This window comes from Euwallacea similis, chromosome 12, assembly GCF_039881205.1.
Source record: "Euwallacea similis isolate ESF13 chromosome 12, ESF131.1, whole genome shotgun sequence".
In the NCBI taxonomy this organism is placed as follows: Eukaryota; Metazoa; Arthropoda; class Insecta; order Coleoptera; family Curculionidae; genus Euwallacea; species Euwallacea similis.
In genome coordinates, this window is record NC_089620.1 from 4,892,478 (window position 1) to 4,919,720 (window position 27,243).

General features: G+C 35.0%; 4 protein-coding genes across 4 annotated transcripts; 2 read left to right on the top strand and 2 right to left on the bottom strand.

The window, feature by feature from the left end:
* Positions 1–5,922: 5,922 nt before the first annotated feature.
* On the bottom strand, positions 5,923–6,921 carry LOC136412499 (tryptophan--tRNA ligase-like). The gene has a single exon (XM_066395569.1). It carries the CDS (start codon positions 6,919–6,921, stop codon positions 5,923–5,925), a length of 999 nt encoding a protein of 332 aa, XP_066251666.1.
* Positions 6,922–7,569: 648 nt separating this feature from the next.
* On the bottom strand, positions 7,570–8,364 carry LOC136412500 (octaprenyl diphosphate synthase-like). The gene has a single exon (XM_066395570.1). The coding sequence runs from the start codon at positions 8,362–8,364 to the stop codon at positions 7,570–7,572; it is 795 nt and encodes a 264-aa protein (XP_066251667.1).
* Positions 8,365–14,966: 6,602 nt separating this feature from the next.
* On the top strand, positions 14,967–16,394 carry LOC136412502 (isocitrate dehydrogenase [NADP]-like). The gene has a single exon (XM_066395571.1). The coding sequence runs from the start codon at positions 14,967–14,969 to the stop codon at positions 16,392–16,394; it is 1,428 nt and encodes a 475-aa protein (XP_066251668.1).
* A 3,285-nt stretch (positions 16,395–19,679) lies between these two features.
* On the top strand, positions 19,680–21,701 carry LOC136412503 (ATP-dependent DNA helicase RecG-like). The gene is made up of 2 exons (XM_066395573.1): positions 19,680–19,926; positions 19,996–21,701. Exons 1-2 carry the CDS (start codon positions 19,680–19,682, stop codon positions 21,699–21,701), a joined length of 1,953 nt encoding a protein of 650 aa, XP_066251670.1.
* The last annotated feature ends 5,542 nt before the right edge of the window (positions 21,702–27,243 follow it).

The following is a 27,243-nucleotide window of genomic DNA, read 5'->3' on the forward strand; positions in this document are numbered from 1 at the left end:
TGCAACTGCATATATACTCTTTAAATTTTCAATATCTTCACTCTCTAGTAGTTCAGAAAATTTATTGTCATAATATAAAGTGCTCTCACCAGTGTTTGCCAATATATGAAACTCGTGGCTCAAATTTCCTCCAATTGGCCCCGTATCAGCTCGAACTCCAATTGGAGTAAATCCCATGCGTTTGAAGATTTTTATGTAAGTTTTGTACATCAAATTATATGAATTCAGTGCACCTTCGTAATCTACATCAAAACTGTATGCATCCTTCATCAAAAATTCCCTGCCCCTCATAACACCATAACGTGGTCTTACCTCATCACGGAATTTCCATTGAATTTGGTATAAACAAAGTGGCAAATCTTTGTAACTTTTTACCACATCTCTAATTAAATCAGTTGCTATCTCCTCATGCGTTGGACCAAAAAGCATATCTTCCTCATGCCTATCCTTTATGCGTAGCATTTCCTTACCGTAATCATCGTAACGCCCTGATTCTCGCCAAAGACTTGCTGGTTGCACACAAGGCATTAATGCTTCAATAGCACCGGATTTGTTCATTTCATCTCTGATAATATCTTCAATATTCTTAAGCACTAAGAGACCAAGTGGTAACCACGTATAGATGCCAGATGCTATCTGCTTTATTAAACCTGCACGCAGAGAATATTGATGGGAGATAATTTTAGCATGGGCAGGCTTTTCCTTTAGAGTTGGCAGGTAATATTTGGATAAACGCATATAATAGATCTGATTGTATTAAGTAATCTTAATACAATCAGACCTGTAGGTAAACTTATTTTGAAAAGGAAGGGAAGTGCATGGCTGACCATTTCATAGTTATCATAGTCCTTGTACAACATTTTCCTTTTGGCATCGCAACGCTTTTCCACCAAACTGTGCTATGCGATCCTCAACAGAAAGAGGAGGTGAATCTTGCACCTCATTATCCACTAAGTCAACATTATTTACTTGTGGTGAATCAACACACGAACTTGGCGGTACCGGTGACTCCTCTGTTTCTTGTTCAGGATGTATCGGAGATGTGGCTCTAGATCCTATACCACTGTCAAGACTCCCGCTTCCTTCTTCCTTGCTTGATGGGGAATTTGTGTGTTTTGTCTGCTCCTCTTTTTCCTGCTCTATCTCTTTCTGTTTGTCTTTGCTTTCATCTGTAGTCCAATCTGAATCGCTAATAGAATCAGAATGCTCACTTTCACTATCTGAGAATTGCATGATTGCTACTCTCTCCTTAAGTCTCTTTGTCCAATCTGAATCATTATCATCCGACTTCTTTCTCTCTGCTTGCTCCCTATCTATTCTTGCAGCAAACTCTTCTGGTGTTTCTTTTTTGTCAGTGCTCCCACTACTTTCCAATTTTGCTTTCAATTCATTTGTAAAATTTTGTTGCTGCCCACTCTTGTTGCTGCTCACTCTTTTTAACGTAGTACCTCCTCTTATCTGTTCAAACAGAGTAGAATGATTATTATTCTCAGGTTCACCAGCCTTCTTCGGTGCATCATTCTTAGGTTGCTCCGTACGCTTGGAAGCTGTAAAAAAATGCGGAGGCGGAGGTGGTAGTGCAGCATCTTGTGGCAATGGAGGAGGTGGCGGCGGTGGTACACTGACACTTGGATTTGGTTGTGTACCCAATGTTACTGGAGGCGGTGTAGGAGTAGGCACACTTGATTTATTCTCCAGATTAGTACAATTTTCACACACAAATTTTTGTGGTTCTTCTTTCTTATTGTCAGCTCTAGAAACGGCCAGTCTAATGAGATATATTTTTGAAATCAATGCAACAGCCGTAGAAACAGCAAAAATTGCTAAAGGAACTGCTGCAATAGGACCAGAACCAGAAACTGCTATAATAACATAAGGAAGATATTGACCAGATATGAAACTAAATATAGATAATAATGAAACAGCAATTAAAGGTTTCCATATAGTCTGCTTAGTTTTAGTAAGCTCCTGACTATCTTTTAGCAATGAAGAATTATTGGATATCATCATTTCTTTGCCTCACTTGTTAACGATAATTTAATAATAACCCAATTAATAATTTCTGTCAATAATTAATTATGAAAAACAAAGTTGCAATTTGAATAGATAAGCTATAAGTAATATACGACCAGCAATAGCTATACAATAGACTTCTTGTATAACCCACACTAAGTAGAAAAAAGGTGTCATCCAAGTAGCTGACACTGCTCTCCTTTGTCATTCCAGTGCTTGACACTGGAATGACACCGAAGGGGCTACTGCCGTCTTGGATGGAAACCAGTGTCAGAACTAGTTAACCATGGGGCTTCTTTTGCCTTTTTTTCCATTTGGTAAATTTCTTAAATATTTATGGCTAACATGAAGCTAAGTACAAACTTTGTTAAACATAACAAATGGTGCCATTCCAGTGCTCCTTTTTTTGTCATCCCAGTGCTTGACACTGGGATCCAGTTTTCCATATAATCTCATCGAAAATGTTGTAACCACTTTCTGTGCTAGTTTGCTTGCTTACAAGCAAACTTTCCTGGATCCCAGTGTCTGGGCACTGGGATGACATCATAGGGACACTGGGATTACACCCTGACAATCGTCATCCAGCTACTTGTTAGCGGCTAAGAGATACCGCGAATGAATCGCGGTATGACGGTTCGTGGCGGCATGACGATAACCTCGTCACACTGCCATTAAGTTAAGGAAAAAAGATAGATTTTATGGGATAATGATGTATACCAATAAGTTTAAAGGTAGTATGAGTAAAAAAGGCAGTAATAAAATTTATTCAAAATGAATTGGCAAGTCTAGAATTTATAGAATCCCATAAATCATCTTCAAAAGATTTTATGAGAAAGAGGAAGTTATCTTTTATTGACATATTTATCTTAATTTTAAGAAAAAGTGTAAAGTTGCTGTAAGTAATACTAAACGAATTTATTTTATATAGGAAAAAAGACTATACCGTTACTGCTAGTGCTTTTAGTCAAGCAAGAAAAAAAATGAAACACAGTGCATTTTCAGAAATTAACGAAGGTGTGGTTTCCTTGTACTACCAAGACCAAAAATTTAAAACTTGTTTTGGCTTTAGAGTGTTAGCTCTTGATGCCTCCAAAATCATTTTACCAACAAGCGTTGAAATAAAAAATGAATTTGGCTCAAGAAAAATACGTAACCAAAAACCAAAAGATTTAGGTGATTATGCAAGTGCAACCTTTGCGGTTTGTTATAAATAATGTTGCCATAAGGTCAGTGTTAGATAGAGGTAACACTCATGAAATTAACTTAGCAGATGAAATGCTTAAAGTTGTAAATACTAATGACTTACTGATTTGTATATTTATCTTATAAATTTCTTTCTAGCCTTACAAAAAGAAAAATTGCTTATGTCATTCGATGTCCCAGATCATCTTTTAATGAAGTGAATGCTATGTTTGAAGAAAAAAGCCCATCTAGTGTTGAGGTTACCATATGTGCTCAGCGTAAGATAAAACAAGAAAATAGTGGAATAACGCTTCAAAGTGGTACTGCCATCTGGTGAAATTGAAGTGTTAGCTACATCATTAATGGATGAACAAAAGTTTCAAACTGGAGGATTTAAGGAGTTATATTTTTTACGCTGGGGAGTTGAGACATTTTTTGCAAAACTCAAAGGAAGACTAAGTCTAGAAAATTTTACAGGAAAAAGTGTTGAGTCTGTTAAACAGGATTTTTGGTCAGCTATCTTTATTAGCAACCTAGAAAGTGTTATGACAGAAGATGTAGAAGAAGCGTTGAATATGGACTTAACCGATGATAAGCTTAAGAGAAGCATTAACAAATCTGTCTCATTTAACGCGATCAAAAACTTGGCTTTCGACATTTTTGCTACGGAATCAGATACTTACTGCATTATGGATCAATTATCAAAGCTATTTTTGATGAACACTTTGGCGGTAAGAAAGGGAAGAAAAGTTGATCGTCATAAGGTACCTTATCTTCGTTCGTTCAATTACCAAAAAAGGGTTAGAAAACACATATTTTGACTAGAGGTAGTATTCATATCTTCTGATAATAACTGGGTAGCTTATTGCTATAGCTCCTGTAAAATGACTTCTAAACAAACTATTTCTTAAGTAATTTACACTTCAGAGTTTATCTGCTTTAAAGTTTACTCTATTCTGTTTCAGCATTTGTCATAAATCCTTAATTATTTCTGACTTTTTAGTTCAGTTTTTAACCATTCTTTCCTTAACTTAATGGCAGTGAACCTCGTCATCCCGCTACTTGTTAGCGGGATCTCTTGTTAGCGGCTGAGATACCGCGAATGAATCGCGGTATGACGGTTCGCGGCGGTATGGACGTAGGAAAACCTTTCTTGGGTCAGCTATAGAGACTCTCATCTTTAGCGAGCTTCAAGGTAATTGGTTGCTATTTGCGAAAATATTCGCATAATTTAAGTAACATTACTTAATAAAAATTAACTATGGAGCTTAATAAGATTGCAGCATCGATTTTACTTTCTGGGCTAATCATTATGATAGTTAGTAATGTAGTTGATATGCTTTACAGTCCAGAAGAATATAAGATTGAACACCAAACGATAGTAGCTGCTGGCAGCAATGAGTTCCAGCAAAAAATCGAGCAAGTGGCGCTTGATATTGGAGCGCTCATGCAGAATGCTAGCTTTGAGAAAGGTAAATCAGCAGCAAAAAAATGTATAGCCTGCCATAGTTTTGAGAAAGGTGGAATGAATAAAGTAGGACCAAACTTATGGAACATAGTTGGAAATAAAAAGGCCCATCTTGGTAACTCATTCAATTACTCAAAAGCAGTGCTTGAAAGAGGTGGAAAATGGGGGTATGAGGAGCTATTTGCCTTTTTAAAGAACCCAAAAGCCTATATAAAAGGTACACGTATGGCATTTGCAGGTATTTCCAATCCACAAGAAATTGCAGATCTAGTTAGTTATTTGCATCAATTGAGTGATAGCCCGGTTGCTTTGCCAAAGTAGTATGGATTATTGTAAATTGTTTGATGGAAATAATGGTCACATAGCATATCGAAAGCTACAAGGAAAGAAAGCTTCTGTAGTTTTTTTCGGTGGATTTGCATCCAATATGGATGGAACTAAAGCAACTGCTATTTACAAATTTTGCCAAGAAAATGACGTAGCACTTGTGCTATTTGATTATTTTGGTCACGGTCATTCAAGTGGTAATTTTATTGATTACACGATAAGTGATTGGCAAAAAAATTGTGCTAAAGTAATGAGTGAATTAACTAGCGATAAACAAATAATTATAGGTTCAAGTATGGGAGGATGACTGATGTTGCTCACTGCCCTTCAATTTCCAGAAAAAATTGCAGCACTAATTGGTATATCGTCTGCTCCCGATTTTACTGAAGATTTGATATTCAAGCAATTGTCAGGCAAGCAAAAAGAAGAACTAGATTCTAAAGGTGTAATAGATTTTACTTCAGAGCATTGTACATACAAAATAACTAAAAATTTGATCGAAGATGGCAGAAAGAACCTTCTTTTAAACAAAAAGACAATAGATATAAACTGTCCTGTGCGCTTGCTGCATAGCATTAATGATAAAGATGTTCCTTATCAAACTTCATTGAATTTAGCTGAAAAAATTAAGTCAACCGATGTTGAAGTACACTTAATAAAATCAGCAGAGCACAATATGTCTGACAATCATTCACTGGAAGTTTTATTTAAGACCATTAGAGAATTTTGTAACCAGACTGCATTCTGTGATTTTTAGCAAAACACGATTTTTCATTTGAGCTTTCTTCAACTTAAAATAAATACAGAAAATTGCTGCCTATAGCTAAACTGACTTAGATTTACCGACAATTTGAAAAACCGTCATCCCGCTACGTGTTAGCGGCTGAGATACCGCGGCGGTATGACGGTTCGCACCATCACACTTTGGAACCTTACAGATATTGAGCAAATCCAATAATATCCTTGATTTCTTTTATATTATGGGTTGCAATTTCTGCTGCTTTCTTTGTGCCTTTTTTTAATATTTCATGTAAATGGAATTGGTCTTTTAAAAGATCATTCATTTTCTCACGTATGGGTGATATAACACTGATAATTAAATCAGCTAACTCTTTTTTGAAGTGCTTCATGTCATGTTTGTTCACTTCTTCACATACTTTTTCCGCATTTACATTACTAAGCACTGAATAAATGTTTATCAAATTGCTTATTTCTGGTCGGCACTTTAAAGTAGCAAAGCCTAGAATTGAATCTGTTTTTGCTTTTTCTATTTTTTTGACAATTAAGTCATCCGTATCATCAAGGTTAATGCACGAATGTTCTGAAGGATCAGATTTACTCATCTTGCTTGTGCCATCCCTTAAGCTCATTATCCTTGATGTGCAATCCAAAGTTAAGATTTCAGGTACGATGAAATAATCCAGCTTATAATGATTGTTAAAAGCTGATGCAATATCACGTGCAAGCTCCAAATGCTGTTTTTGATCATCACCAACAGGAACGTATTTAGTTTGATACAACAATATATCTGCAGCCATAAGTACTGGATAACTATATAATCCAAGAGAGGCTTTTTGTTTATCGCTGCCAGCTTTATCTTTAAATTGAGTCATGCGATTAAGCCAACCAATTGGTGTATAGCATCCAAGCAGCCAGCCCAGTTCTACATGACCACTAACTGTGGACTGACTAAAAATAATGGACTTTTCTGGATCTATTCCGCATGCAATATAAGCTGCTGCCGTTTTGAAAATATTACTTTTTAATTCACTTGCGGGAAGCTTATTTACTGTGATTGCGTGTAGGTCGACAATACAAAAAAGAGATTTGTATTTATCCTGTAAGTCTATCCACTGTTTGATTGCACCAAGATAATTACCTAAATGTAGTACGCCACTTGGCTGGATACCTGAAAAGACAATACTTGTCATTATACATTTACCTCATGCTAATTGCTTCCACAATCAGCAGATTTTTTAGAAAGAATAACCATTGCAGGACGGAGCAACCTATTTTTGATAGTATAACCAGTTTGTAGTACTTCTACAATGGTGCCAGGCTTTTTTTCATTGTCTTCTCTTTCCACAACAGCTTGGTGTAAATTACTATCAAAAAGCTCACCAAGTGGATCTACTTCCTCTATTCCATGTTTTTTTAGATCATTTGTAATTTTTTGATAAGCTACTTTAATCCCCTCATGAACAGGATCACCGTCTTTCAAAATTTCCATTACTCTTTTTAAATTGTCGCACGAGTCGATCATATCACGTGCAAGTTTTGTGACTGCGTAGTCACTTGCATCGCTAATTTGCTTTTGCATTATACGTTTGACGTTTTCATTATCTGCAACAGCACGGCGTAAATGATCTTCAAGCTGAACTGCACGTTCTTTTAATGTATTGAGATCTTCATTTAAATCATCAGTTTGCTTATGGTTATCACTTTGTTGGTCGTCACCTTTCTGCATACTTACCATATCAGCAAACTTCTTCTTTTTCTCCTTACTGCTATCTGACATATCATTACCCTTAAGAATCTAATAGATATATAACAATTAATCTGAAAATATCAAGCGCCAGCTACATTCGTCTTTCTATGCTCGCATTTAAAAAGTTAATTAAAGTAGTTTTATAAAAAGAATCAGAAAAAGTACTAATATCATTTTGTGCCATATTAATGTAGTGTCTAGCTTTTTCCATAGAAAGCTGAATGGCATTATGGTGATTAATATAGTGTAATGCTTGGTCAAAATTGTGTCTAGCTGAAGAAAAGCATTTTTCCCAGAATTTTTGCTCTGCTGGACTGCCCTTTTCGTATGCTATAATAGCAGGTAAGGTGACTTTACCTTCGAAAAAGTCTTTTCCGACTTGCTTTCCAGAAGTGCCTTGATTAGCAGTATAATCGAGCATATCATCAACTATTTGAAATGCCATACCAAAATTAAAACCAAAATTCTTTAGCCTCTCTGTTTCGTCATTTGTTGCACCAGATACTGTTGATGCAGCTTCACAGCATGCAGAAAATAAAGATGCTGTCTTTTCTCCAATGATATCAAAATAATTTTCCCTGACTGTGTGGGGGTCAAAGCGTGCTGTCATCTGCTTTATTTCACCCTTCACAAGTAAATGCGATGCTTTAGATAAAATAGAGAGAATATTTAAATTTCCACACTCTATAAGCCATCTAAATGCTAGAGTCAACAATAGATCACCAACTAAAATGCTTGATTTATTCCCCCAAATCTTATTCGCTGTTTTAACTCCATGGCGTGCCTCACTTTCATCGAGCACATCATCATGAAGTAAAGTAGCATTGTGTATAAACTCTACCGATGCAGCAACGTTGATCCTATTCTCCCCAGAATAGTTTAGCATTTTACATATAATAAAAACTAGTTTAGGCCTTATTTTTTTTCCACCTGACCTAACAAGATGAGATATAATATCAGTAGCAAGCTTAGCATCTTCATCATTGACATTTTTGAAGACAAAGTCATTCATAGCTGACAAATCAGAAGATACAATATCGTCTAATTTATCGCTGTTTGTTAAATCAGTATTTAGCATTTTAAGAGACTTATGCCTCTTGCCCTTGTGCTTTCTCGTTCTCTACTTTCTTCTTTTCTGTTTTCTTTGGTTCTGTTTCTAAAGTTACTATGCCTTTTTTGATAAACCACAGTACTCTTTCAGTTGCCTGCGCGCCTACACTTAGCCAATGTTTTAATCTATCAGCTTTCACCACAACACGATTTTTATTGTCTTTTGGTAACATTGGATCATATTGTCCTATTTTCTCAATAAAACGCCCATCTCTTGGTGCTCGTGAATCAGCTACAACTATCCTATAAAAAGGGCGTTTCTTTGCGCCAAACCTCGCCAACCTTATTTTAACTGCCATGTTAACCTTTATTCATATATTAGCCACAATTTTATACAATGAGCCGTTTTAAGTCAAATGAATTATACAACTTTTGCACCTTATAATATAATTACCAATAATGTAGGGCAGTGCCGGGTGCACAGCTATACGAACATTCATTTGTGAAGGTAAATTGCACAGCAAATGGTGTTATTCCAGTGCTTGACACTGGAATCCAGCCTTTTTTTAATCATTAAAACGTTGTATTTTAACATAAAACGGCTACTTTTATGCTTACCAACTTAATAAAATTCCTGGATCCCAGTGTCTGGGCACTGGGATGACATCCTTTCTAGTGAAGATTGCTCTCAAATCGCAATGCTCGTACAGTTGTGTGTCTGGGCACTGGATGCGTTTGAAGCAACTTATAAGATTTTTGATTATATATCATCAAGTATAGCGTGATTAACTTCGACTTTATACTTTGATTCCAGATAGCTAATTAATTGCTCTTTTAGCGATATCATCACACGTTTTCCGGTGTCAAGCGTGTTTAATTTGCCATTTGATGAATGCATTTCTTTTAGAACACCTATTATAATTTCATTATTGTATTGAATAGGATCTGTCACTGAACCAGTTGTTTTCATATTGAAAATCTCTTCTACAAAAGAAAAGTGGTAGTTTTGTTGATCCACTTTATTGCGGTGCATCTGCTGACCTTTAACTAATTCCACACCTTGAATTTCTTCCAAATCTGTTTTTTCTCTTAGTTGAACTGCAACCTCTTGCCCGAATTTAAACATTCTTTCTTTTATAAACTCACTACGCCAAAGCTCTACCGCTAATGCCTTGCCTTCTTCAAAACTTTGCAATTTGGGTGGAACGATATCGACGATTTTTACACTAACAACAGCGTCCCCAACGCCCTTAAAATAACCTTTCTGATCCTTTTCTCGCGAAAAAATGAAAGAAATCAAATCACCAGAATCTCCTACGTTATTACCGCTTTGATCTTTTCCACTCGCATCTACTGGACCAATAGTTTGTATAGGTAAATTATATTCACTCAATATTTCTTCAATTTCTGAACCATTGTATATCTTATAGTTCACTTGGTTTACGAAATCATTGACTCTTTCAAAAGACTTTTGGTTAGTTAGAACTGACTTTATGTCTTTTTTTAAATCAACTAAGTCTTCATCAGAGATTTGATGCGCACTTTCCACTTTTACTATGTGCCAACCAAAACTGCTTGCTAAAACTTCACTTACTTCACCTACTTTGAGAGCAAATATCTTCTCTCTCACGTCTTCTGGTAAAAAATCCTTAGTTATATTATTTACTCTAGTTTCCTCAAGTTTTGCTTTGCCAAACTCTTCTACTATCTGTTCAAAGCTTGTTTTACCCTCCTCAAATGCTCTTCTTGCTGTCTCAGCTTCTTCTTTGGTAGAAAATATTGCATTGAATATATCTCTTTGATCTTTAAGTTCTTGTTGTTCTATTATACCATCAACTTCTTCATCTGAGATCTTGATTTGATCTTCAAAATACTTTTGGCCTAGGGAAATATATTGCGCAGTTCGATACTCAGGATAATAAAAATGGGATTTATTTCTTTCGTACAAATCAAGTAAGGCTTGATCATCTGGTTCAGGAATGTTTGTAACTGCATCTTCAGTTATTTTAACAATATCAACTACTCTAGTTTGGTAGCGACTTTTGTATATCTGCTCATCAATTTTCTCGCCAAAAGTTACTGGATAATTATCTTTAAATAATGAAGTCATGAACATCATTGCAGGCAGGACTTTCTCTAGTTTTGCTATATACTCTTTCTCTGTCATATGCAGGTCATTTAGCGTTTCATAGAATTTATTTTTGTCAAATTCACCTTTATCATTTTGAAAGTATTTGGTGTTTTTAATATGGTTTTTTATAGATTCTTCTCCAACTGTCAACCCCAGCTCACTAGTTAGGTTAAACAATAGTTTTTGCTCTATAAGTGCGTTAAGCAAATCATATTTCAGCTTTTTTACTTGTTCTCTACTCGCATCAGATCCAGAAATTTGCTTTTCATAATTTTGATATAGTGATTTATACTCATCTGACGTTATAACTTCTTTTCCAACCCTAGCTACCTCTTCTTTTTCATCATCACCTGATAAAAGGTTGCCAATTCCCATGAAGGTTAACAAGCAAGCTAAAAGGACAACGGTTACTTTAGTGAAAAAATTTTTAACATTCATTTTAAACCCTGTTAATTAATGATTAATTATAGAATAGTGATAATTTAATGCTTGTAAACCTGTTGCTTTATTAGCTAATATATATAATATTACAATATATCAACTTAAAATTTAACTCTCTAATCTTAAATAGGAACATATGTTTAACTGAGTTATACTATACCTTAGGAAGGGGAAATATGCTTAAAGGTAAGCGCATTTAATTAACTTAAGAGGTGGGAAGTGACAAACAAAAAGTTATTGAATGACAAAATTAATGCTTTTTTAGTTTTAATAGTTTATATTTTAGCTCTGTATAACAGTAAGGGATACTTTAAATGGGAGATGCTTTTTTGATGTCAATGGAATCTTCTAAGGGCAATAACGATAGAAATAAACAGTTTCTAGTGCAAATAGCTGCTTGGTTAGTAGACAACACTGGTTTAACTTTTAATCAAATAGCACAATGTTGCAGATTGGCCCTTGAAGAAGTACAAGACATAGCTGATGAGGAAATAGAAGTAGAAAAATATAACCCTATTATTTCTGGAATAATTACTGAAAAAGAAATCGATGATTGCAAAAAAAATCCAAATCGTGTACCAAATTTGATTATAAAAAATATAAAAAAAAGGAGTAAAGCGATTGGTAGTATTCTTGGCTTTGCTTCTACGGCAAGACGTAGAGATAAACCTGATGCGATTTATTATTTAGTAAAAAAATTTCCTATCTTGGACAATAACGTTATAGCTAAATTAATTAGTACAACAAATTACACAGTTGAGCAGGTAAGAGATGGATCTCATCATAACATGCAAAATATAAAACCCCAAGATCCTGTACTACTCGGCTTATGTAGTCAAGAAAATTTAGAAGCAGAGGTGGAAAAAGCAAAAGTAGAAGAGGAGAAGCAAGAAAGGTTAAAAAAATATAAAGAATAGCTATTGAAAATCCTCAAATTTTTGTGCTTTGTTAACATTAAATTAACTTGACTTGCTAGTGTTTATTAGTATAATGTAAGTAAAGTACGGGGTTTAATGATAATTAAGCTTAATACGCACTGAAACTAACTCAGCCTAATTTATTATCTTATAGTCACATTTTAGGTTAGTAAGCATCAATTAAAATTTTTGGAGGATTATGACAACAATCAATGAAGATGTTTTGGCAAAAGGAAAGGTTACAGCTCAACCTGAAAAAAGTGAGCAAATTTACAATAACGATACAGTAAAACAGATGGTCAATGAAGGTACTGAGAAAAACAGAAAAACATTAGATCTGAGCGAATTAAAAGAGAAAACAGCAGAAGAATTGTTAGAGTTAGCTGAAGAAAGAAAAATTTCAACTAACGGTAAAAGCAATGGTAGAATGCTAAAGCAGGAAATGATATTCAGCTTAATGAAAAAAATGAGTGAAGAAGGAGGCATAACCACAGGGAGTGGAATAGTGGAAATATTGCCTGATGGTTTTGGTTTCTTACGTTCAGCAAGTGCAAATTATGCCCCAAGTACCGATGATGTTTATATTTCTAACGGGCAAATAAAGAAGTTTAATTTACGTACAGGAGATATGGCATATGGAGAAATAAGGCCACCTGGTGATAAAGAGAGATATTTTACTTTAACTAAGGTTCAAAGTATAAACTCTACTGAAGTAAGTGAATTAAGAAAGTACGTCCATTTTGATAATTTGCTTCCTCTTTATCCTGAGGAAAGCATAGTACTTGAGTGTAATAATGGTGATGATAAAAAAGGCTTAAGCATGCGTGCTATAGATATAGTAGCTCCTCTTGGAAAAGGGCAAAGAGCGTTAGTAGTTGCTCCACCTCGCACAGGAAAAACTGTATTGCTTCAGCAAATGGCTAACTCTATAGCTATAAATCACCCTGAAGTAGAATTAATAGTGTTACTTATAGATGAAAGACCTGAAGAAGTAACAGATATGATACGTTCTGTAAAAGGTGAGGTAGTAAGTTCTACGTTCGATGAGCCTGCTTACCGTCACGTACAGCTTGCTGAAATAGTAATAGAAAAAGCTAAAAGAATGGTTGAGCATAAAAAAGATGTGGTAATTCTACTTGACAATATTACTAGACTTGCACGTGCTTATAATGCGGTTATTCCTTCGTCTGGAAAAGTTCTAACTGGTGGTGTAGATTCAAACGCACTGCAGAGACCAAAACGCTTTTTTGGAGCAGCTCGTAATATTGAGAATGGGGGTTCTTTAACTATAATCGCCACAGCTCTTATAGAGACTGGTTCAAAAATGGATGAAGTTATTTTTGAAGAGTTTAAAGGTACAGGAAATGCTGAGATCATACTTGATAGAAAACTTTCTGATAAACGTATATTTCCAGCTATTGATATTACAAAATCCGGAACAAGGAAGGAAGAGCTATTAGTTGATAAGGCTATACTAAATAAAATATGGGTGGTGCGTAGGATACTCAATCCTATGGGACCCGTTGAAGCAATGGAATTTTTACGTGACAAACTACTTTTAACAAAGAGCAATGCTGACTTTTTTAACTCCATGAATCACTAAAAGTAAGCCAGTTATGATGGATATGCTGAGCAAAAAGTAAAACGCTCTTATAGCTAAAATAATTTGGATTTACCAAAATATATTTATAGTTAAGTTGGCAATTTACCTTAAGTTAGCGCGTGACACTGGAATGACACCCTTGGTGGCAGACAGCTAAAGGAAAATATCAACTAGGTTTATAATCTATCACTACCGTGTTTGCAATTTTGTCGTGAAAAGCTTGTTTATGTTCATCACCTACTGCACATACTAAAACTAAGATTAGTATAGCTAAGAATAAAATGGGATTACAAAGTGATATGCAATAAATTATAAAAAGAGCTATAGTCCTTTTCATTGCTTGCATTGTAGTGATTGACTCAAATGTATCTTTGTCTTTTACACGCATGCTAAATAACAAGTGTCCTGGAGTGCCGCCAAATTTTACTAGCATGAATATATGAAATATACATGGTATCATTAAAAATAAAGAAAATACAATCGTGGTGATTACAATTATTGCACCCATGATCCCTTGTATTGCGTGTGTAAGTGAGAAACCCACCGCCATTAAACCAAATGGTATTGCGATAAATAAAATACAATCAACTATAAATGCTAGAGTACGTCTTGTCATCGTTGAGTAGTTTACTTTTTTATCCATGTACTACCTATAAAGAAAAATATCAACTAGATTTATAGTCTATCACTACTGTTTTTGCAATTTTATCGTAAAAAGTCTGTTTGCGTTGATCAAATACTGCAAACAAAAATAAAACTAGCACAATTAAAAGATATAGAAAAGTATAACCATGATAATGCAGATGAAGCAAAAAGCGAAAAATAATCCAGATGCTTCCCTTAGAAATACATCTTATTGTTGCTTGCATAAGGGTAACATTTGTAAATGTATTAGCATCTTTAATATGCATACCACACAATAGTTTTCCTGGGGTACCACCAAGTTTTGTTACCATTAATATTTTGGATATTGTTAGTACTAATGTTGCGACCACTGTAGAAACTATAAATGGTATTTCTGTTGCTAGTTGTGCAAGTTCCTGAAAAGAGTCTTTATCTTGATCTTGTAATGATACGATGAATACACCATAGATAAAACCGAAGATAAAATGAGGGGAAAATATGATGAGGTCAAGTATTTCTGCTGCAATACGCCTTGTAAATCCTACATAATTTACTTTAACATTTATTTCAGTATTCATAACCCACCTATATTTCATAATATCATCATATAATATAAAAATACGTTATTAAATAACCGTAAATATACTAATTTGGGTAATATTAGCTACTTGTGCCACTCTATTATTTAAATTAATATTAAATCATTTATAACTAGGGAAGTTATGTCAACACCAATCACAGTTGCATATGGCGACGGTATCGGACCAGAAATCATGGAAGCGGTGCTGTCGATATTGCGCGAAGCAGAAGCAAAAATCTCAATAGATATTATTGAAATAGGGGAGCGTGTTTATAGTAAAGAATGGTCTCACGGAATTTCTCCAAGTGGTTGGGAATCAATTAAAAGGACAAAAATATTATTAAAATCTCCGACAACAACTCCTCAAGGTAAAGGCCACAAAAGCTTAAATGTAGCACTCAGAAAGAACCTAGGGTTGTATGCAAATATCAGACCATGCATTTCATATCATCCTGTTATAGAAAATAAATTCGATAAGTTTGATATCGTAGTGATACGCGAAAATGAAGAGGACGTTTACACCGGAATAGAGCATAGGCTCACTGGTGACTCTTACCAATGCACTAAAATTATTACTAGATCCGGCTCAGAGAAGATATGCAGGTACGCTTTTGAATACGCGAAAAAGCACAACAGAAAAAAAGTAACTTGCCTGACTAAAGATAACATAATGAAAATGACTGACGGCACTTTCCATGCTGCGTTTGATCGCATTGCAAAGGAATACCAGGACATAAAGGCAGAACATTATATAGTTGATATTGGAATGGCACGTGTTGCAACAGAACCGGAGAATTTCGATGTTATAGTAACCGAGAACTTGTATGGCGACATATTATCAGATATAGTGGCACAAACCTCTGGATCTGTGGGACTCGCTGGAAGTAGCAATATAGGTAATGAATATGCGATGTTTGAAGCGGTTCATGGTTCTGCTCCTGATATTGCAGGGAAAAATGTAGCCAATCCTTCTGGTCTTTTAAATGCTGCAGTGCATATGCTAATTTACATAGGTCAAGTGGGTACTGCAAAACTAATCTACGATGCATGGCTGAAGACTTTGGAGGATGGAATACACACTGCCGATTTGTACAAGGAGAAAAGAAGTAAACAGAAAGTTGGTACAAAAGAATTTGCAGAAGCTGTTATAGATAACCTAGGAAAGAAACCTACAACATTACCTGAGCTTATAATTAGCAGTGGTTCAGATAGTAAAATAAATAAAGTACAAGACAATTACGAACAAGATTACAAAGTTAAAAAGCTAGTGGGTAGTGATATAGTACTTGCTTGGAACAAATCTAGCAACTTTGACCAAATAGTTAGGTTATTTGAATCGAGTAATCTGCAAATGATAGCAATATATTCAAAAGGCCTTGCAATTTGGCCAGGAAGTTCAGAATCTTCAAGTGATCAAATAACCTGTAGGTTTATCGCAAATAATGAAAAGCAAGCTATTACAAATAGTGATGTGAATAACTTGCTAATCAAACTTGAAGAACACAATTTTGATGTTGTAAGGATGGATAAATTGTATTTATATGATGGGAAAGAGGGGTTTTTCTCTTAATGATCGTTTGACATTCTTATGATTGCATAAAACATTTAAATAGATTATACTAGAGATATAATTTATTTATGTGAGATGTAGTAATGGGTCAACATTTCAAGTTAACTGGTCAGGAGTTTTGTGATAATACTGACCTGTTCAACGTATTGGAAGTAGAAGCTAAGCAAGTTGTAGACAAGAATTATGAAGAGCTTAGCGCAATTTTGAAGAAACAGCATAAGCAGTTAATTCTTGTAAATCATCCTGATAAGGGTGGAGATAAAAATAGATTTGATCAAATTTATAAAGCTTATCAAGAACTAAAAAAATATATTGAACCTTTGGAATCAGGAAATCCTTGTGTTAGAGTCAGTATTGGCGCTGAAAGTGATGGGCGTTTAACAGCAAGAGAGTTTCACTATAGGAAAAATTTGTTTAATAAGCTAAAAGTAAGTGAGGAAGAGGCTGTAGGTAAAGGTTTTGATGGATTGATTTCTATACTAGAAAGAAATGACTATTCGTTTGAAAAAGACCTAGAAAAACGCATTGAACTTGAAGATAAAATAGAGAGGATTTTGCAAAATCCAAATTTAGATGATTTTGAGAAGAATGTAAAAAGTGCAGGATTAATGGAAGAGCTATATCAATATATAGCAAAGCCAAGCATGGGAGTGTTAAATAAACTGTGTCAAACCGAAAAACAAAGTAATAATTGATATAAAAAAATGGAGGTTTGACACAGTTTATTTAACACTCCCAACTTATTCATAACAACTAGATCAGTTTTGTTGCATTGTATCTTATATAGTAACTGCTAGTTTTTGTGAACGTAATGCAACGCAGCTTACCATTTGTTATGCAGACTTGCTACAACCCAAACTCTTCATTGACTTTATCAACTATTGCCTGTGGTGGATCCTCTCCCCATCCTGAATACAAAATCTCTCCATAGTCTGCAACATCTATAGAGCCAGTTCTGCTTTTTGCTAGAAACATTTCTCTTTTCTCTTTATCAACTAATACATAATGCCACGCTGATTTTCCACGATCTTTACCACGAACTAAGTATACAAGATCTGACCTACTTCTTTTTGTTGCATCAGCAAAAGATCTTTCATTGACAGTTCTGCTTTTACTTTTTATGCCGCCACTTTCAGAAAAAGCTTCCTTGGATTCGGTTTTTTTGCCTGCTAATTCAGAAATTTTTCCTTTTTCCCCTAGCACACGTTCTTTGGTGTTTTGAGACGAATACTTACTGGAAAAACCTTCCCCTGTACCGCCAGGAGTCCTGTTTGTGAAACGCTTAGTAAATGAATTATTGTCGTTGTTTTCTGCCATAAAAATCTCCAAACTTTAGATTGTAGAATCCAAACTTTTACTACACTTTATCATATGTTAATTAAATTAATATAAATGAAAAATAATATAGTAATTATTACAGGAATTACGGCCTCAGGTAAATCAGAATTATGCGATAACCTGATAGAAAAATATGGAAATATTAGTATAATAAATTGTGATTCAAAGCAGGTATACAAAGAAATTCCCATAATTACTGCTCAACCACTAAAGCAAGAAGAATTTTATAAATTATATGGTTATGTTTCAGCAAAAGAAAATTATTCCGTGGGTCTATGGTTAGAGGATTTAGAAAAAGAAGTTAATCACGCATTAGAAAATGCTCAAATACCTATCATCACTGGAGGAAGCGGGCTTTACATCAGCAGTTTAATCAAAGGCTTATCATCAATGCCACAAATAAGTCAGGAAGTGAGGAAAAATGTAAGCGAATTAAGGAAAAATTTAAGTAAAGAGGAGTTTTACAAATTAGTGCTAAGCAAAGATCCAAGGATTCAAGGTAAAGTATTCATGAATGACTCGCACCGCCTTTCAAGGGCACTTGAAGTTATCACTGAAACTGGTAAGACAATCTTTGTATGGCAAGAAAATAGACAGCCTCCTTTATTCAATAATTTTAAGATATATACAATTCTGCCTAAACGTGAAGATGTATACCGAAAAATAAATTTTCGTTTCATTACAATGATTGAAAATGGAGCAATTGATGAAGTAAAAAAGTTACTTAGCATGAACCTAGCCCCACATTTACCAGCTATGAAAGCACACGGAGTGCCAGAAATTATAAAGTACTTGAAAGGTGAGATTACTTTAGACGGAGCGATACAAATTGCTCAAACAAACACAAGACACTACGCGAAACGTCAGTATACCTGGTTTAAAAACCAATTTCTAAATGCTGAAGTGATTGATTGTGCAAATGAGCTCAAGATATTTTAATTCAGGCCGTGCTCATTACTATGAATAGGGGGTTCCATATTTTCCAGATGGCTGTTTACTTCTAGTGGCTTATCCAAGTTATGCTCTATTTTTAACTTAAATCCTAGCTTCTCGCAGAATTTGTAAAAATACTCCTTAATGACATCAAATAAATTTCTGCCATCAATTTTGTAATCTCTCAATTTTCGAGGAACAGTGAGCAACAATTTACCATCTTTATATGTCACATCATCTTTCCCATCTTGAGATTCAAGTGTGAATTCTAGCGAGCTATCCAATTTACATAATTCTTCTTCTGGTTTTGCTAAAGTGCAAACTGCAATTTTTTCTTCAATTCTGATTGTTGCATGACTTGGATTACTACAATTAATATATGTTGTATGACTAGAACCGAAAACTAACTCATGTGCCGTAGCTACATGAAAAAGAGGTTTATCTTCAGCGTATAATGCACCTACGTACCCTGCTTGATTACAATTGGTAACTAGTTCTTCTAGGATAGAATCATTTGGAACTTTTGCTTCAGTATATTTGAACATTTCCTTAAAAACTTCTTTTACAAACGGATGATAATTCTTTTCTCCAATTTTGTCGTTTTCAATCAAGCTAGCGTATTTTGCATATAATTGATTAATAAAGTTTTGATCTATATCTTTTTTATTAATAACAAAATCCATTCTTGGAAAATCTTTATACGCTTGATAACCAGAGTTCGCTTCAGCATTATCTTTACCAGTTCTTAACTGACTATAATCAAACTTTCCTGCTTTAGTTTTTAGCGTAACTACTGGATTTCCCTTTTTTTCTGATGTAGAGCTACTCATTATTAATACCTTGATATAGACTGCTAACGGTATAATAATACATAAAAATGATTAATAAGTCAATAAATATTTTATGTAAAAGCAAGTTCTATGACAGCAAATGGTGTATAGCTTGACTATAAGGTGACAGGACTTTAAGAAGACCCTATTATTGATAAGCAATTTTACACATGTATGAATCTCAATGAGCAATCAGATTTTTCTAAATAGCAGGCTGGAGAATATACCTAAATTTCATTCCACAATATTGCCTAAACTTTGTGGTGGGGACAAAGTGGTGGACCTGCTATTTTATAGGCCACTCAGTTATGTGGATAGAAGTAAGTCACTGCCCGATGCTCAAGTTGGAGAATTTACAACTTTTATTGCAAAAGTTTATGAGCATCAGTCGCCCACTTTTAGAGGTAGACCATATAAAATAGTCGTTGAAAGTGAGAGTCAGTATATATTCATAGTCTTTTTTAATTACTCAGTTAAGTATTTATATAAACTATTTCCAGTTGGAGCCTATGTAATCATCAGTGGCAAACTCGAAAAATTTGCTGAGCATTGGCAGATTACTCATCCAGATTACGTGTTGCTTGACATCAACCAATTTAAAGAAATAGCTCGCATAGAGCCAGTCTACCAATCATGCCGTGGCATTACCAATAAGAGCATTGGAAACATAATAAGCTCTAACCTGAAAGAATTGCCTGATTTGCCAGAGTGGATAGATGATACATTAATCAAGCAAAAAAAATGGCTAAGTTGGAGGGAAAGCATCATAAAGTTGCACAGACCAAGCTCATTGGCGGAAGCCGAGGTTTGTAGAAAAAGGCTTGCTTATGATGAATTGTTTGCGTATCAGCTAGCACTGAAACTTGCAAGAGAAAATCATGTAAAAGAAAGGGGAAGAGAATTTATAGTATTGAATAAATATAAAGAGCAAGTTTTAAATGAATTATCGTTTCAATTAACAAATGATCAAACTCGCGCAATAGATGAGATCTCAGAGAGACAAAAATCCAAGTATCGCATGATAAGCTTGCTGCAAGGTGATGTTGGTAGTGGCAAAACCGTAGTTGCACTTTTTGCGATGATAAATGTGGTAGAAAACAACATGCAGGCAGCTCTAATGGCACCGACTACTATCTTGGCGGAGCAACATTATAATTGGATTGAGGAAGTTTTATCCTGTACCGATATAAAAGTTGCGCTGCTTACTGGTAAAACTGCGCGCAAGGAAAGAAAGATTATCATGAACGAACTTGCAAGTGGCGTTTTAAATATAGTGATTGGCACTCATGCACTATTTCAAGCTAACGTTACATTTAAAAATTTAGGGCTTGCAGTCATAGACGAGCAACAGCGATTTGGAGTGATGCAGAGAAATCGCTTGGTAGGAAAAGGAGAAAATGCCGATATACTTTTCGTTACTGCAACTCCCATTCCAAGAACTTTGCAGCAAGCTATGTATGGTGACGTTGAATGTTCAATTTTGAAAGAAAAACCAAAATCCAGATTGCCAATAAAAACTGTAACTATGAACATTAGTAGGGTGCCAGATGTTATTGAAAAGCTAAAAGGTGCTATAAACAGGGGCGAAAAAGCATATTGGATTTGTCCATATATAGAAGAAAACGAAGAGATCAATATTGCTGCAGCAGAGATGCGTTTTCAGGAATTACAAAAAACATTTCTTGATAAAGTCGGGATAATACACGGAAAATTGACTCAGGAGCAGAAAGATCAAGTTATGTTTTCCTTCAAAAGGAATGAATTTTCTCTGCTTGTTGCAACCACTGTGATAGAAGTTGGTATAGATGTGCCAGATGCAACCATCATGATTATAGAAAATGCAGAGCAATTTGGGTTATCACAATTGCATCAGTTAAGAGGCAGAGTAGGGCGAGGAAACAAGCCATCTTTTTGTGTATTATTATACGATAATTTAAGTAAAAGCTCATCTTCAAAGTTAAAGATCATGTGTGAGTCACAAGATGGATTTTACATTGCTGAAAGGGACATGATGCTAAGAGGCAGTGGAGATATTTTAGGCACAAAACAATCAGGATGTATGGAATTTAAATTTGCTGATTTATATCAGGACAAAGAGCTGCTCAATCTTGCGTATAATAACGCAAAAGGCGCAATGGCTGATTTTGAATTACTGCTTGATATATTTGAATATAGAAGTAGATTACATTTTTCAAAATTTCAGTAGGAAAATCAGGTAACCCGCAGAAACGAAAAAACTTACTTGACACCCTTCGCCAGCCCCCTTATCATGATACTGAAGGTATTCAGTTATCTTCATCTGTGCAGATTAAACAGCAAGAAAACAACGTAGTTGGCGTCTTATTTTTAATTTTTTGCACTATGTGCACCTTATGTCTTCACAACATTTCTGGGTTTTTACCTATATAAGCTGAAACGCGCTTATAAGTCGTTTAAGACAGTATAGTACGCCGATTTGCAGGATTAGAGAGTGACAACTAGCTAACACGGGGTTTCTTTTGCCTTTTTTTCTGCTTAGTAAATTTCTTAGCATTTAAGCTAAGGGTCTGTTGCAGTTTAAAAGTCGCTAAATTGCAGCGTTTAGAATAAAAAACGCCAATATTTTGAAGTACATATAAATAACTAGTTAACTACGGGGCTTCTTTTGCCTTTTTTTTCATTTGGTAAATTTCTTAAATATTTAGATTAGTTGCAATTTAAGAGCCCGTAAAGGGTGTCATTCCAGTGCTTGACACTGGAATCCAGGAATTTTATTAAGTTGGTGAGTATAAAAATAGCTGTTTTACGTTAAAATACAATGTTTTGATGATTATGGAAGGGCTAGATCCCAGTGTCAAGCACTGGGATGACATCATCATAAAGGAACCAGTGTCAGCTACTTGAATGACATCATAGGGGCGCTGGAATTACACCCTGACAATCGTCATCCCACTACGTGTTAGCGGAATCTGCTGTGGCAACATAAACTCAAATCATTCAAATTTCAATCCAAAGAGGTGTCATTATGTTAAACAACTTCAATTTTAAAGAATTTTTTAACCGCTATGAAACAAATAGTACGTCAGATGATATACAAAGGTATTATTTGCTGTGGAAATCAGTAATAGCGCAGGCGATGACTGATGCAGCAAGTAACTGTAAAAAAACAGAAAGCTTGGTAGAGAAACGTAAGGCGATTTCTTGGTTGTCAGACTTTAGTCAAGATTTTGTGCATACATGTATATTGGCTGATTGTGATCCGGTATACGTAAAAAACAAAATACAGCCAATCTTAAAAAGCCTTACTAGATAAAGCCTTTTTATATACTCAATGAGGTTTACTCCTTTTACCGAAAAAAATATAATGCAATCTCCTATCTATAGTTTCCTCTATATCTTTGATTAATAGCTGCTTTATCATGTTTACTTTTCGCTTTGCATCTTGAGCTTGACGCTCATTGTTACCACTGTTATTGCTGTAATTATTCTTATCACTATAACTACTGCCACTTGGTTTGCTACTGTTACTGAACTCACTACCCTTTTTTCTTCTTGTGTTGAGTATCTGTGTTATCTTTTCCTTTAAAAAGGACTTCCAGCCTGTGCCAAGTAATAGTTTATAGAGAAAATGCGGAGTAAGAAACGCCACTAATATTCGAATAGAAATTCCGTAACCGAGATCTTCCCTATTTTCATAATACCACTTGCAATATTGAAACAAACGGTAAAACGCATTTTTGAAAGAGCAAAATTCTACAGCATACCAAAAACCATTGCTGAGAAACATCAGCACAATGCTGAACGTGTAAAGATACATTGTGCAGAGAAACAGCTTTACAACTATATCTTTCAAGCTGCCTAGTATATAATTAAATAATCTTAATTTATAGAAAAGTGATATCATTTCACACCCACTTCAACATGGCTGGGGTGGAAGGATTCGAACCTTCGCGTGGCGGTATCAAAAACCGCTGCCTTACCACTTGGCTACACCCCAATACTACTTACATCAATAACACTATTAGCCCAATTAGTAAAAGATTTATTTGCTTTTTCTATGGGCATCACAGCAATAGTTGGCTGATCATAAGAATGCATTGCTTCGATTTTTTCTACAATTTTATCAACTTGATCATTTTTGCTTTTCATAATTGCTACTACTTCACAACTACTGTTAATTTCACCCTTCCATAAATACAGAGAATTCACTTCAGGAAGTATATTTACACATACAATTAATTTCTCGTTTAACAATTCCTCAGAAACAGTCTTAGCCTCCTCAAAATTTGAAAAAGTTGTATAAACCAAAACTAAATTATTCATTAGTAGCTACATAAATGCATTGCTACTATACTCTACCGAGATTTATTCATCAAGAGAAAATAGATGAGATTTTTCTGTCATTCCAGCGCGTGACGCTGGAATCCAGCCTTTTCATAATCATCAAAATGTTGTATTTTAACATAAAACGGCTACTTTTATGCTTCCCAACTTAATAAAATTCCTGGATCCAAGTAGTCAAGGCACTGGGATGACACCTTCCCTAGTGAAGAAATCACAATGTTCATACGGTTGTACGCATACCGCTGGGATCTAGGATTTTTCTATAGTTTAAAAACAAAAAAAGGACGTTACTCATTGAGTAACATCCTTTTGAAGAAGATAAGTAGTTTTGTTTACGCTACTTACCAGCTATAACTTCTGGCTGCTGTAGACTAATGCGAACCTCAGACTTATACGTACGAGGCTCTTCTAGACTTAAGTCATCTAAAGAAAGACTCAGCTTCTTTGGCGTAGAAGAACCAGAACCCATGCCACTATCAATAGAATTACTGTGAGTTAGAGTTCCTTTATCCGGTAATATAGTAACAGCATCGTACCAGACCTCATTATCCGCCCTAATAGGATTACTGCCAAACTCTTCACTGAGAGAATTCTGTGAAGATGCATTCAACTCATTCAAGTTAGTCAATGAGGCACTTCTAGTTGGTACTTCTGGAGTTCCTACCCTAGTAAGGTTGCCAGTACTACCACGTCGTGCAACTCCTGGTCTTCCTCCTATTGTTGCAGTTTTATTAGTATTCTCAATTGGAGTAGGAGTATCAACGTAAAAACGACTATTTCCTACTCGTCTAGACGACGTGCCTGGTTCAGAAAGAACTTGATATTTAACGTTAGTAGTTTCTTTCGGTGCTTTTTTATCCCCAAGCCATGATGGCATTTTTTCTCTAAATGAAGAAGGTGCTTTTACTTCTTTATGCTCCGCAGGACTTAACAATTCCGCTTCGCTGCTAACAGTACTGTCAGTCTTTACAGAATTTAGTGAATTGCTTCTTGACAAGCTGCTAGATTGTTCAGAGCCTTTTCTTTCCAGTGAAGAGAATGATGATGACACAGACCTAGTTAAACTTTTGACAGAAGGCCTGTTAGCTTTTTTCTCTGCGCTGTCAAACATATTGCTTACGCTTGAGTACAAATGATTTTCTCTACATTCTTTAATAACCTTCTTAATTTCATCGTAATGTTCAGAGAAAACACTGTCGATGAAATAACTACCTTTAGGTAATGACCTTTGTGTTAACAAGTTATGCAAGCTTTTTTCATTTAAATTATTAATGAATTCTTTTTGTACTTGCCATCCAGAAGTATGTTCAATCTCCCCTGATTTTGCCTTCTCTGCCATTTTTAAATCAATTTCTGACGATATTCCAGAAAGTACATTTTTCACTAACCCAGAATTATTTCCTTTATCAGCAAAAATTGCTTTCATATCATTTCTTATTTCGTCAGATTTCTTAATTGCATCTGGAGTAAACCTTTTTACCTTATCTAAATAGTCCGTCTCACCAGATGCCTTATGGAACTTATTTGCCACTCCTTCGCCTACAAAACTAGCGCCTTTTTTCAGTGAATCTACTGAATGTTCATAACCTTCTTTCACCTTATCTTTAACATGTACAGCACCATCTCTAACTTTTCCGGCAGTATATTTCGCCCCATCAACTGTTTTTTCTGCTGACCACTTGAGCCCTTTATATCCAGATTGAACTGCTTTTACAGCGACTTTTACAGCGAAATATAAAGCAAGACCAACTATAGCACCCGGTATAGCAAGTGTTGCACCAACTGCCAAAAGTGGTAGTACTGCCGTAAATAACCCACTTGCTGTACTTACTACAAGAATCTTATCTCCTTGTTTCATCTTAGAGAATTCTGTATCTCCTTTTAACAGGTCAGTCATTCTTTCTTTTAGCTTCTTGTGATCATTAGCAATATCTGAATTTGGTAGATTTTGCATCGTTTTATTCAAATCAAAACTATCTTCTGGTTGGTTTTGTTGAGTTCCAACAGAATTTGAATTTTTTTCATTATGTAACATTTTAAACCTCACTATTAATTAAATATATTATAATTGTATTCCTTGATTCTTAAGTTAGTGTTAAATTGATTGCCAGTATTTATTTGTCTTCAAATAATTTCGCTTGACGTGTTTTGTGGTAGCGTAGAAAATTAGGTCAAGAAGCTGCAGCATTTATGAAGTATAGAAAAAGAACACTCATCTTTTTGGCTGTTATAACTTTAATAATAATGGTTTTATTATTCAGCTATCATTTCCATTTTCACGAAGACGTAGTGCACTTAAAGAGTGACAACAAAGAATTCAAAAAAAAGCCAGAAAATTCCATAGAGTCGACCATATTACATAGAGAAAAGGAAGTGTACGATCATGTTTTCCATCCTGATGATTAATTTGTAAATAAAATAGCAATTTATGTTTGCATTTTCTTATTAAAGAAGTAATATTAGCGTATTAATTATAGAATCAATCATTATGTTTGATGATAATAATCCTTGGAATCTGGGAAAGAAACCGGTAGGGAACAAAACTCCTAATAATGAAGATATTTTAAGTAAAGCTGTATCTGATATAAGGTTCTTTCTTAATGGATTAACCAGAAACAGGGGCAAAAAACCTTATTTCATCATTTTCATTATTTTGCTGTTCTATGCTTGCACTGGCTTTTATATTGTCCATCCTAGTGAAGAAAGTATAGAACTTACCTTTGGTAAATATTCTAATACGGAAACACCTGGTTTGCGTTATCACTTCCCCTACCCTATTGGCAAGGTTTTTAAAGTGAACGTTAAGGAAGTAAATCGTGAGGAAATTGGGGTAAGTAGTTCTTATGGGCGAGATACAGATCGCGGTGAAGGTGTGATGCTAACTGGAGATGAAAATATAGTCAACGTTAACTTCGAGGTTCAATGGCGCGTTAGAGATGCTAAGGACTATTTATTCAAAGTGCGGGATTATAAACCCGGTTTCAGTGTTAAAAATGCTGCTGAAAGTGCCATGAGAGAAATAATAGGTAAAAACACGATCTCTTTTGCACTTGGTCAAGGCAGACCAGAAATTTCTAGAGATACTAGAATTCTATTGCAGCAGATTCTTGATGGATACCAAATGGGCATAGAGATTTTATCTGTTCAAATGAAAAAAATTGATCCACCAGAAAAAGTAATCAGTTCGTTTAGAGATGTACAAAGTGCTCGTGCAGACAAAGAGCGTACTATAAACGAAGCATATGCTTATAATAATGACATTATACCTCGAGCAAAGGGTGAAGCGATAAAGATAAAATTAGATGCACAAGCATATGAAAATGAAATAATAAATGAAGCAAAAGGTAATGCAAATCGCTTTTTATCTCTTTATGAGGAATATAGACAGAATCCTTCTCTCGTTAAAAATCGTATTTATCTTGAAA